Genomic DNA, 12557 nt, shown 5'->3' with positions numbered 1-12557 from the left:
AATGTTGATTCATTTTGTTATAGTCTGTTTTGTATAAAACTTTTTTCTTAAAAAAAATATTCACTTATAAAAGTTTGTACATCTATTTATTAAAACTTTTTGAAAAAAATGAGAAACTGAAGAAAAAAAATCTAAAAATTGCTTCAAATGAAAAATCATTTTTAATAGTTTTATAAAAAAATCATTTTTTATAATTAATTTTTTATTTAAAAAATGATTTTTATTACCTAGAAAAACACAACAAAAATCTCATATTTAAATCATTGACTGACAAAATAATTTTTTTTTTAGAAATTTGTAACAAACGGGATCATTCATTTGATTTAGCCTAATTTCTATTTGCTTAATGGAAGCTATTTTTTTTTTCCCCTTCGTTAAAGAAAACTTAGTTTATGTTAATTCAAATAGATTAAGGCACCATTGATAATAAAATCATCTCACTTTTCACTCTCTTTTGATTGGTGAATGTTAGTATGTTAGATTATATTAATTTTTGGGATCAAACTTTGGAACCTCACCTTTTGGCTTTGCTGAGAATAAATTCCCACTACTACAGAATATATATGTATATATATTCACATTGGTTAATTTTATTTACAACTGTTCTTCAATGTAGAATTTTCCATTACATTTTTTTCTTGAACAAGCCAAAAGGAATGAATCTTAGAATTAGATTACAAAGATATCTAGTTCTTTAAAAACATTGGTTTGATTAGTGAATCTAGCACATAGCGAACCATTATTGTGACCATAGCAAGCTAATGTTCAAAAGTAATTTATGGTAATTATTTAATTGAAGCTCTCTATTAAGAAAATCATAATCCTTATTAAATAAATACCATTGGAGCATAATATCCAGCTAGAAATTCATCAAAGATGATTGTATTATTTAAATATTTAATTTATTACATTTTTTAATTTAGGTCCTTAAAAAAAAGGTGCCCTATGAGGTATTCCTTTTCTTCTTGAATTTGGTTTACGAAGTGAACCTGGGGGACGAATACTAGAAAGTACACTTTCTTCTTCGTCTTTTTCTTCATCTTCTTCGTTTTCTTCCGAAACCTCTTCATTTTCCCGCTCTTGATCTTCTTCGTCTCCTTCCAGTTTTCGTTTTCGATTTTGTTCGACCAATTTGGCTTTTTCTTTTGCAGGTGATACTTTGATGGATTCCTCAAGTAGTTTTTCCAATTCTTCTCTTTCTTTTGCGCTCACAAAAAAGCCATCATTCTCTTTTATCCATGCAAGCTTTTATCACATACCACAATGCAATATTGATTGATTTTATTTGGAAAAGAAAAAATAACAAAAGTGCAAGAATCTGTAATGAATGAAATAAAAGTATAATTTATAATGTCCATTATTTTTCACCAATTTTGGATGATTAAAATGAATGGACTATAATATAATACACTAGTTTTTATAACTTGAATTGTTTAAAATACAAAATAAAATAAAATAAACTATCAATTGCACCCATTCTATTTCATCAAATTAAACACTCTAATGTTCAAAAGGATTAGGATTGAAACCAACATTTTTATTTCAATTAAAAAATATTCAAACAATTGTGTAATAATTTTATTTCAATATATATTCAATTTTATCTCGTTTTAATTCAACTCTCTACATTATATATTTTTATAATTTGCACAGATTCAAAATAACCCCAAAAAATATATTCAGATCTCAACAAAACATTCTCTCAAACATATTAAAATACAAATAAAAAAATAACCAAATTACATTCTCAATTAGATATCCAAACACAATTTTAAATTTCAATAAAAAAAAAGTAAAATAAAAAATGACATAAAACAACAATGAAAGATATGACAAAGGGTGACAAATAAAAAAATAAAGACCAAGAATGAATGTACCTTACAAGCCAAAGAGCAAAAGAAAGAAGTGTCGACGAGATTTCTTTCACATATCCTACAAAGAGAGTCACTACTATAACATTTACCAACCCTATTATTCCTCTTAGGTTGTGTACGAGCCCTTTTGTTCAAGAATACAACTGTTGAACTATTAATCACATATGTTTGAATTCCAAGAATATCCACATGTTTGTAAATATCCGTTGTCTTAACAGCTTCATTATAAGATGATCTCCTTATCTGATTTTCAATTTCACGTATCAAGGTCACCATCATCGATAAATCAATTAAAATTGCTTTAATGTAACAAAATTTATTGAATACCACATAGATTTATTGAACATTATATATTATATAGATCTAGCTATAAAATTAAATAACACTTACTTGGATTACTCGATGATCTTTGTGACCCGATTTAATGCAAGATCCACATAATGCACGGTCATTGCAATCAAGGCAGAACTTGTTACACTCATTTTTGGTCTTATTGAAATGAACTTCACATGCTGTGAAGAATGTTGTCATCGCCAACAATTTTTCCAACCAAGGTACCGACATCATATCCTAAGGGAAAAATTAATATCACAATTGAAATCGGGGAATTCGAAGAATTAAACTTTGCATTGTAATTGAAATGAATATTTTTTTTATAAGCAAAACGATTAATGAGAAGTATAAAGAGTATTTTGATTAATTATAAGAGAAATAGATGAAACACTAATAGATGAAGTAATTGAGATCGATATACATTACCATTCCGATTGCCATTGACAAAAGTTGATTGTGGGCAACACTTGAAGAAAGAGTGAGAGAGTTAGGGATGAGAATTTTTAGTAGAAATGAGGGCAAGGTATTGACAAACCAAAGAATTTATATATATATTGACAAAGAAAAGGAAATAAGATAGAGGTGTGGGCCATTAGGTTTATGGAGACTTAGATCGTCTGTACTTATAAATATATGCATTCTTTTGTATTAAGATTGTTTGATTGGAATTAGACGATCAAGATTTAAAATTCAAAATATTATTTAAAAAATTGAATTTAATATTTATATATAGTGAATCATCTTATCAATTTAGAACAATGTAAATTACTTGACTTTAAATCTTTAAATAATAAAATATTAAAATCCAACCATTATATTTTTGTGTAAAAAAGTTATTTAATTAAAATCTGACGGTTCACATTATGAGATCAATTAATATTTTTTAAATAGAATTTAAAATATTTACATTGTGGTTGCATAGTCAAGATCCTATGGTTCATATTACTTGTTCTAGAAAATCTAAATTCAACCAATGGATTAGAGGATTTAAAATGATACTTTTTCAGTTTTTGAATCCTATGGTCTCCGTGGCCATCAATATTTTTGTGACACGTGGCATGGCTTGGAGAATGGGAAAATATTATTTCATTTAGTAATAATTTATGGGAAATGTTAGAATGGACAGCAAGCCATACCATCATCACAAAATCTCATTTTCAGAGCATGCAATAAATTCACTACTACTTTTGTAATATTTTATATTTATAGCTTCCAAAAGATATATATATTAAACAATGAATATAAATATATTAATCAATTTGAAGTGTGAATGAATTAATTATATATAAAATTTACTTAAAATAATATTAAATATGACATCTATTCAAGCAATCATATTTACTATCCTAATTCAAATGCTATTGCTCAATTATTTATATTACGCTGCCTTTTAAAAATTATAAATAAGTTATCTACAATCAATTAAAATTAATCAAGTGTAGTATTTTATTAATTTTTTAAAGAATTTTAAGTTTGACATGAAGTATATGTATCTCATTTTAGTTGATCGTATACAAATTTTAAATTGTCTTTAAAAATTATAAATTAAAATTAAAAAGAAATTTTGAAATCTGAAAGTCTAGGCCAAAGAGAGTTTATTTAAATATTTTATTTATTTTGGTCAAAAAATTGAAATATAAATTTATCAATTAAGAAAATTAAAACACAAATGTGTCTTAAGGTGTGCTACAAGAAACCAAAAAGGGTTGAGTACAATTATACGCAGTCCACTGCTTCCAACCAATATAATACCATTTATATTTTGAAAATTTTTGTTAATTTTTGTTAGAGAAATAAGTTGATTTTGTGCCTTACTTTCAAAATAGTCCTTTTAGAAGTTAACTCCCTCAAATTATCTCTATGTAATATACATAATTTTATTCAACATAGTCCTTTTTAATTTTGATGATAACTGTCATATTAATGAATACTTTATTATTCAATAAAGTTTTTTAGAGTGTGCACATCATATTTAAGGGCATTTGGTAATTTTGAAATGATTATCATTTAGTAATTACAAAGAAACAATACTCTGTTGAAATTTATTTTTAGAGCTAAATTGTAAAACCTCTTAGAAGTTTTCATCTAGTTTTCTGAGTGTTAAAGAACAACTTGTGTTAAGTATTCTTAATTATATCTTAAGAAATAGAGTGAAGACAAGTTACTTGATAGGCATAAAGTTGTGTCATTGTAAACTGAAAATCAAGAGATATCATAGAAGTTTATATTCAATGTTTGAATAGTAGAAAAAAATTCTTGAAAAGAAGGGAATGGACATATATCAGGTAGATAGTGAATTTGTATAAATGTGTGTTTGCTTTATTCATGTATGCTCATTCATACTGCATGGTTTATATTTTTTGACATTTATTATGAAAACCCTATTTCAGAAAATATATTGTTTGTTTAACTATTTTAAAACATTCTTCTATAAACTTTAATTGTATATCAATGAATCTTTGCAACAACAAAAAATTGACAAATGATTTTGAAAAGATAATTTTTAAAACTACAGTTCAACTTTTCGCTTCTTGTGTTAAATTCTCTCGTGTTCATCACTTCTTTCGGGAATCGGATGATCAACAAGAAATGGTTGATTTGGGTTTGACGCTACAATATAGCTTAAAAGACTAACTCAAATATAATAAATATCAACAATCGAGGAAATTCAATCTAAATAAAGTACACATGTCCAATATTGAGGTTCAATCCAGAAAAGACCTAATGTGATGATCTCGATACTAATGGATGATGTAGCGCAAAAACTACCCAGGGAAAAATCCTTAAAAATGCATGTGATCAAATGTAATGAATCTAGAAGTAATGGCATGCTCTCAACACTCTATACATCATAAGGAACACCTCCAACCCGATAAGCTATATCACTTATTTGAATATGTAGTTGCATCACAGACAACAACAACTTCATTATGATCTCAACGATCAAATCAGTAATAATAACAACATATATAAATCCAGCTACTTTATAAATAGGGGAGACTTGTCCCCCCGATATCCCGCACCTAATTCATTCACTTAATATATTTGTTATATGTTTATGTCCCGCCTTAATTTGGCATGAGAGTGTATTTACAAGTACACCCTCAATTTACAGTTGGAGCGTGCGAGAAAAAGGAGTGAGAACCAAAGCATTGTAGTATAAATTTATTGAAATATCTTATCACATTTTAGAGGCTTTAATAATATATACTAATCCCAAACAATGAAGAGTTTAACTACTCATTTGACAAGAAGATATAGAGATTGAAATAGTACATATGAAAGAGTATGAGATTGAGAGAAGCTTCAACTCTAGTTCCCTAGGAAGATCTCCAAAATGTTAGAACCTTTATTTTGATGCCTAAAGCCACTTAATAAGTTTCAAAATTTGTAATGTTGTTGCAATGTGCTACAGCCGTATTGCTAGGCGTGACATCACAAATATGTATTTATTTGAAAATTTTGAATTTTTCTTTTGCGAGTTGATGTTGTCGTAAAACGATTTTTAATAAGAACCACAACATTCTTTAATGAAAGTCGCCTTTAAATAATATAAATTAATGTATTCAACATTGCCCTTTTCAAAAAATAAATTTATCATTTCACACTTTCACCATAATGTCTCTTGTGATAGGGTTCGAGTTAAGGTAAGATATTTTTTTATAGTAAACTATTATTTTGGATTTCAAACCATCTCAATTCTTTTAAATTAGTCAACATCCCACAATACCAATATCGCAAGAGATTTAGAAAAATGTTATTCTTAAATTTAAACAAGTTTTTTAAAGAAAACAATCAACAATTTTCTATTTGTAAGTAATAAAAATATATTTTTTTTAACTAGTTGTTGTCTTTACCCGCATATTTAAGTACGACAGTGTTGCGATTAGTGATAAATTTAAACATCTAAATGCATATGATCCTTATACTCACAATCCATCATTTGATAAGTCTGGAAAAATATGACAGTAGATGTTGCGATTGTGGGAAATGAATTATTGTCATTTTATTTAAAATAAATTGGTTTCGTTTAAAGTTTCTCTTTTTATGTGAAAACTTTTGAATAATAAAATAACAACGAAAGATAATTTGGCTTCTTGTGGAATGCTAGAGAAGTGTTGGTAGATGTAATTTTACATAATCGGTTCAACATTTATTCTTTGAATATTCTATTTTTGGTTGGATTTGGAGAGAGGTTTTGGATTCATTAGGGATTAAAAATAGTCTTTAGAAGGAAACACCTTTACTTGTTAGACGGTTTGAAGGTTTATTTTTTGGTGACAAGTCAATACGTCAAAAACTTCAAATAATTTAGTTGGCGTGTGGATGAACAATATAGAAGGTTTGTAACGAGATTATGTTAAACAAAATAACGTTTCTTCAATTGAGTAACTAGATTGTGTTAAGATCGTTTTTTGGTAGTGGCTCAAAACAAATGCTAAAAGTTTTAATTAAGTATCGAATTTATTTTGTAATTTATCCTCTTGACTTCTTTGATAAATATTATTGAACCGTGTAATAAACTCATTTGTAGTGTTCTAGGGTTTTAATAGTAAACATTTATAATATTTTTTATCGTGTTTTGAATATCTATCTTGTTATTTAATACTTTTAATTTGGCTTTTTAAAAAAACGAAACCGTTGAAGAACTTACATTATATATTAAATTTTATATTAGGAAGCTTCAAAATATATTTTTTTAAACCATGTCCTTTTGGTCATGGCCTAATTAAAAAATTATACCATATTTTTCAACTTAAATTCTAATATTCATGTATATTGTTAATTTCGTCTAATTTGACAAATTCAAAATTTTATTTGAATTTAATTAAATTAATTATATTTTTTCGTATTTGAGTCTAAACTGAACTAAATCAAATAAACCAAATTCTACTAATTTTGATATAATTTCACGTCATTTAACTATTGACATATATATTATACAAAAAAATAAGTTAGTATAACATGAGTTTATTAAAAATTACAAATGCATCCTCAAATTTCTTTTTATAAGTAATTTTATAGAATAAATAAGTGGGCTAGAAAAAAATATAGTTGAAAAATAAATAAATTAAAGGCGCATTTAAAGATCAAAATATTTAATAAAAGACACATTTAAATTTGTTTTTATAATTTTAATACATTTACGGACTATTATAATACCTCACACATTTAAAAAATATCAAAATATATTAGTGACACAATATATAACATATATTTATCTCTTTATTATATTATTTATTTTTTAGTGTATTTTTTTACACTATTATTCAATCGTAACTCATCATATCACATAGTTAAATAATTATCATTGATTTAAAGCCTGTACAATAAGATGATAGTAAAAAATATCTTAATTTTAAAAAATGTCAAACCGATTGAACTGAAATAAATTGACATATTCTTATTTGGTTTGGTTTAAATTTTGTGGAAAAAATATAAAAACTATATCAAATTTGCTATCTTTTTTGTTCAGATTTTTTTCTCTCGAAACAATAAACCAATAATCCGATTAAAGTGATGTGTTACAATCTAAACTTATATCCCCTAAACTTAAAATAGGTTTTTAGTTTGATTCTCCTTCTCTCTATTGTCGCCTTTTCAAAACTTTATGTGTTTACAATAAAATATTATATTTAATTTATTAATCAAATTTTTTAAAATTCAACATCTCAAATTTTTTTTTCAAACTCCGTGAACTTAAAAATAAAATACTCCACCCTATCTAAATTTAGTTTAAATTCTTCCTTAAATTAATTTCAATCAAAAAATTGATATAGCCTTAATTAGTTACAGAAATACCAAACCAATTTATCACGAGATCGATCAACTTAATTTTAAAATCTGAAATCTACTTTTTTTATTTTTTGAGGAATGAAATCTACTTCTTGAGTCCATTACTTCTACTTTAATTTATTTTTCTTTATCATGTTAAATTTCCTATATTATCAAAACAACAAGCACAATAATATGCCATTACTTATCGTTCCGAACTCTATGCCTATGTATTATTTTAGAAAACGCGTTAATTACATGCATTAACTGCTTATAAAAATAAAATACATGCATTAACTTTGTGACCAGAATTACAATGTATAAAAAGTTAATGTGATATTTTTTAATAAGCAAAGTCATGTGATATTTAATTTTATTCAAGATAAAAAATTATATCCAGTCAAATAAAAAGAGAAAAACATTATTTATTTGACCAAGATAATTTTTATTATATATTGTTTTATAACAAATATAAACGTTGTATTTTATATTAAATTATATTTTGTATAAAACATTTTATATTAAAATATTAAACAGTAGGTTACATCCTTCAAGTAATCATTACAAAAAATTCACTGAATATAATATTTACCAACGGTCTAAAAATTCATGTATATATGGTAGTATAATTACCCACAAAATAATTAAATGAGTTTGTTCTTATCATTACTCACATAGTAGCTCCACTCTTGCCAATGTAGTTTTGGACTTGCAATATATAAGCAAAGCCACTCTCATATTTCTTTTAAGTTTAAAGCTTAAGAGATAAAAGAGATCCAAAAAGTAGCAAAATCATCCTAAAGTGTTGGAAAAAGGTATAAAAAATGTGGTAACACTTTCAATTGTTCCCTCTCATTTTATAGATTCTATATAGATTTTTTTTTAATACAAAACAAATAGATCTTTGTGTATAATTTTAAGGTGGAATATTTATAGCTAATATTAGTCTTTTTTGTTTATTTTGTTAGCGATCATTTACGATGAATACCGGATCAAACGATGAGAAGAAAAATATTCAGCAAATTGAAACAACAAATGATCGAGAGCAATCAGGGGAAACAAACGAGGGCACCGATAGTCCAGAGTTGGTCATCGTTATCCCAAGATTTGTGATGGAAGAGGATGAACTAGAAGGATTCAAAACCCCAACCGGCCCAGAGTATCAGATACCTCCACCATTGGTGTGCCCATCTGCTCCAAAGAGGAAGCCACGACCGAAGTCACCATCAATAGAGCAAACTTCGCCGTTGTTTCAAGTACCAACACCTGAGGAAGTGGATCTCTTCTTCCAATCTTTGATTGAGCAGTACTTGGCTAGGATTAACATTAAGAAGAACAAAAATGATTGAAATTAAGTTATTACATGTAACGTGGGTGACCAGTTAACCTCGTATAATATAAATTATTATCCAATTCTATTAGAATTTTAGAAGTTCTTTGTTTTTGGTGGGTAGAAGTTATTTGTGAGTGAGATTGTATTCAACTTTCATATGAGGGAGATTATATAAATCATCAATAAGTAATATAAATGGAAGCCAAAAAATTTGTAGTTCAATTCAATTCATTTTATATTTTGTCTTTATTGTTAATTTACATAATATGACATTTGATGTCGCTGTATATTGATTCTATATATCCTGATCAAAAATAAATTTTCATTTGTCCTAATTCAAAGTTCAAACATTAATTAAAAATAAAATAAAAGAATAATTTTATATATTTCAATAAATTAATTAATATTGCTCTAAATTTTTGTCAAAAATAATTGCTCTAACTACTGTCTACATATTTTGTGTCTTTTTGTGTAACCTTCTTGTTTTGGGTTGGAATACTTCTTGTATTTTCCTTTAAATTTATACATTTTGTTGCTTCAAAAAAATCGGTCTTTCATCATATAAATAATGTAAAAAGAGACGGTTAAATAATAGGTTTTTTTTTTACAATACCCTCTTTTTGAAAAAAAAAACACCAAAATACCCCCATTTGAAAAAAATATACCAAAATGCCCCATTTTTTTTTCTTTATTTACAAGTCGCCATTTGGAATGACGACTTCCTTAAGGAAGCCCGAGTTCCAAATAGCGACTTCCTACTTGATTTTTAAAAAAAGGGGCATTTTGGTATGTTTTTTTCAAATGGGGGTATTTTTGTGTTTTTTTTTCAAAAAGAGGGTACTAAAACAAAAAGACCCTAAATAATAAGAAAGTATAATACTCATTCAACAAACTTGAATTAATATATAGCTTTATATTTGGTCTTGTTAATCAAATGCATATTGTATTGTAATTAGGATGAAGTACCTTTTGTAATTTCTAAGGAAATATTTTGCATATAAAAGTTAAAAATAAAAAATTTACAAGGATGAGAGTTTATGGAGTTGTATATTCATTTTTTTTATTGACATCTCACAATTTATATTAGAATATTATAATAGTGGGTGAAATAAATTTAAAAAAAAAAAAATACTAGTTGAAGAAATATTGAGGGAGGGAAATTGGGGGCGAGGGCGCTAATAAATATTTAAACTAAATTAATCACCCTCTTACAATTTGAGTGCTGTAAATATTCAAAATAAACTAATAAAATAATTAATCTTCTTACTTTTCCTCTCATCCTATTTTATAATATAATTTATATTATTTAGATTAAAGGCTAATTTTAGTACCTGAGAAAAATCTTAAAAAAAAATAAACATAACATTTGTTTGATCAATAAAAAAATTAAAATTGATTCAAAGGTAAAATCACTAAAGCAATCATTTTATACCTATAAATAAATTATTTTTATATTATTAAAAGGTCTTCAAGAAACATTTCTACTTAATAAAAAAAGCATCATATTCTAGTATTTTCAAATCTAAAACTAATTAAATTTTACCTAAAATTAATATTGTCACAATAAATATAATATTAATTGATTAAATTATCAACTGAAAAAAAATATATAAATTCGATTATATTAATTTAATAAATAATTTTTTATTTTAAAGTATCTAAAAATTAATTTTTCATATTTTATTTTAATATACTATTATAAGCTCAAAAATATCGCATATTAAAGTTCGTTTTAGGTCTCTTTATGTATTGACCCCCCATTGGAAGGAAATATACTGAAAAGAAAATAAAGTGAAAAGAAAATAAAATGAATAGAAAATATGTTGATTATTTAGTAGAGTGGTACAAGAAAAAATGAAAAGAAATTATAATAGGAAAAATATGTGTATTTATAAAATGACATAAATATCTTTAAGAAAAGTTATATATGATAAAAAGAATAAAAATAATTGGTTAAAAAAAGAATAAAAATAATTGGTTAAAAAAAGAATAAAAATAATTGGTTAAAAAAGAATAAAAATAAACAAATATTTCATTATGATCAATAAAAAATTGTAAAATATAAAAATAAAGAAAATAAATTCCATAAAAATCAAAGAAAATATTTTAATCAATCTAATAAACAACAAATATGATATTTTTATTCTTTTATATTTTCTAATTTCCCATTAATTTTTCTTTTAATAATTTCTAATTTTTGCTAAAGACATTTATTTCATTTTATAAATACACATATTTCTTTCTATTTTCTCTTAGAGTTTAAAATATATGGACTAATAATATAAAATTATTTTATATTGTTATTCTATGAAAATTGAAATTTTTTATAAGTCAACTAAAAAATATTATTTGAGTTAAAATTAAAAAAACCTAAAAATAATCTTAATTGGGTAACTAACCCAATAACCTTTATTACCGTTGTATCATAACTGTAGACTATTATTATTTTTAGTTTTTTTTAATTTGAATTTCATTGAAATATTTGAAGGGTTCCTTATTAAAGATTATAGTAAATAAATAGAGAGAGAGAGAGAGATTTTAGTGTAAGTTCAATAATTTTGTTATAAATTTTTGAGATTTTTTTTTAAAAGAATGAATCTATTTTCTTTGTTAACCGTAAGAAAATATTATTAAAAAAAATCAGTTATAAAAAAGAAATTTGAGAAAAACTACTTATAACAGATTTGCATTTACAGGAATATTTAGGTTTTTTTCATAACATTTTCTGATAAAAAGTGTAGTAAAAAGGAATGAAAACTCTTAAAAAATGATTTTTTTTAAACAAAGAATCTACAACTAATAAATTCTAAGTTGATGTGTTAAAATCCATTAATCTCATTAGATGACACAATAAGATGACTTTAAATTGTTAATACATATAAATTAAACTCCTTATTTTATACTAATTTATTTAAATAATTATCTGTTTCTTTCCTTCTTTTTACTCTCTTTTTTTCTATCTATTTTTCATTCATCAATCAAATAAAATGTATAGAAGATAGGGGTTAACTTATCTCAGTTTAATTTCTTTTTAAATTAAAAATGAAGTTTATATTTTTAGAAATTATATCGAATCTCTTAGTTTTTTTTTATGACTAAACTAAATCTTTACTCTATAATTTTTAAAGAATATACAAATATATATATAAACATACACAATTTTTTTTATGAAATTTATAAATGTTAAATTACATAGCCCAAACTCCATCAAAGTATATTATATATATATATATATATATATA

General features: G+C 24.9%; 1 protein-coding gene and 1 long non-coding RNA gene across 2 annotated transcripts; one reads left to right on the top strand and one right to left on the bottom strand.

Moving 5' to 3' along the window:
• Nucleotides 1-889: 889 nt before the first annotated feature.
• Nucleotides 890-2777, bottom strand: LOC101499108 (protein RGF1 INDUCIBLE TRANSCRIPTION FACTOR 1-like). The gene is made up of 4 exons (XM_004487677.4): nt 2634-2777; nt 2265-2444; nt 1878-2117; nt 890-1245 (listed from the first exon to the last, which is right to left on the bottom strand). Exons 1-4 carry the CDS (start codon nt 2646-2648, stop codon nt 928-930), a joined length of 753 nt encoding a protein of 250 aa, XP_004487734.2. The 5' UTR covers nt 2649-2777; the 3' UTR covers nt 890-927.
• A 5875-nt stretch (nt 2778-8652) lies between these two features.
• On the top strand, nt 8653-9537 carry LOC105852352 (uncharacterized). The gene is made up of 2 exons (XR_012161811.1): nt 8653-8797; nt 8951-9537. It is a non-coding gene; the product is annotated as an uncharacterized lncRNA (long non-coding RNA).
• The last annotated feature ends 3020 nt before the right edge of the window (nt 9538-12557 follow it).

The sequence above is a fragment of the Cicer arietinum genome, chromosome 1, assembly GCF_000331145.2.
Source record: "Cicer arietinum cultivar CDC Frontier isolate Library 1 chromosome 1, Cicar.CDCFrontier_v2.0, whole genome shotgun sequence".
Classification (NCBI taxonomy): domain Eukaryota; kingdom Viridiplantae; phylum Streptophyta; class Magnoliopsida; order Fabales; family Fabaceae; genus Cicer; species Cicer arietinum.
This window is presented reverse-complemented; position numbering and strand designations above follow the sequence as displayed.

Coding starts and splice junctions, on each gene's coding strand:
- LOC101499108 (XM_004487677.4), bottom strand. Junction 2,118..2,264: donor AAGATCATCGAGTAATCCAA/GTAAGTGTTATT, acceptor ATTGAAAATCAG/ATAAGGAGATCATCTTATAA. Junction 1,246..1,877: donor TTTGCTCTTTGGCTTGTAAG/GTACATTCATTC, acceptor ATGTGATAAAAG/CTTGCATGGATAAAAGAGAA.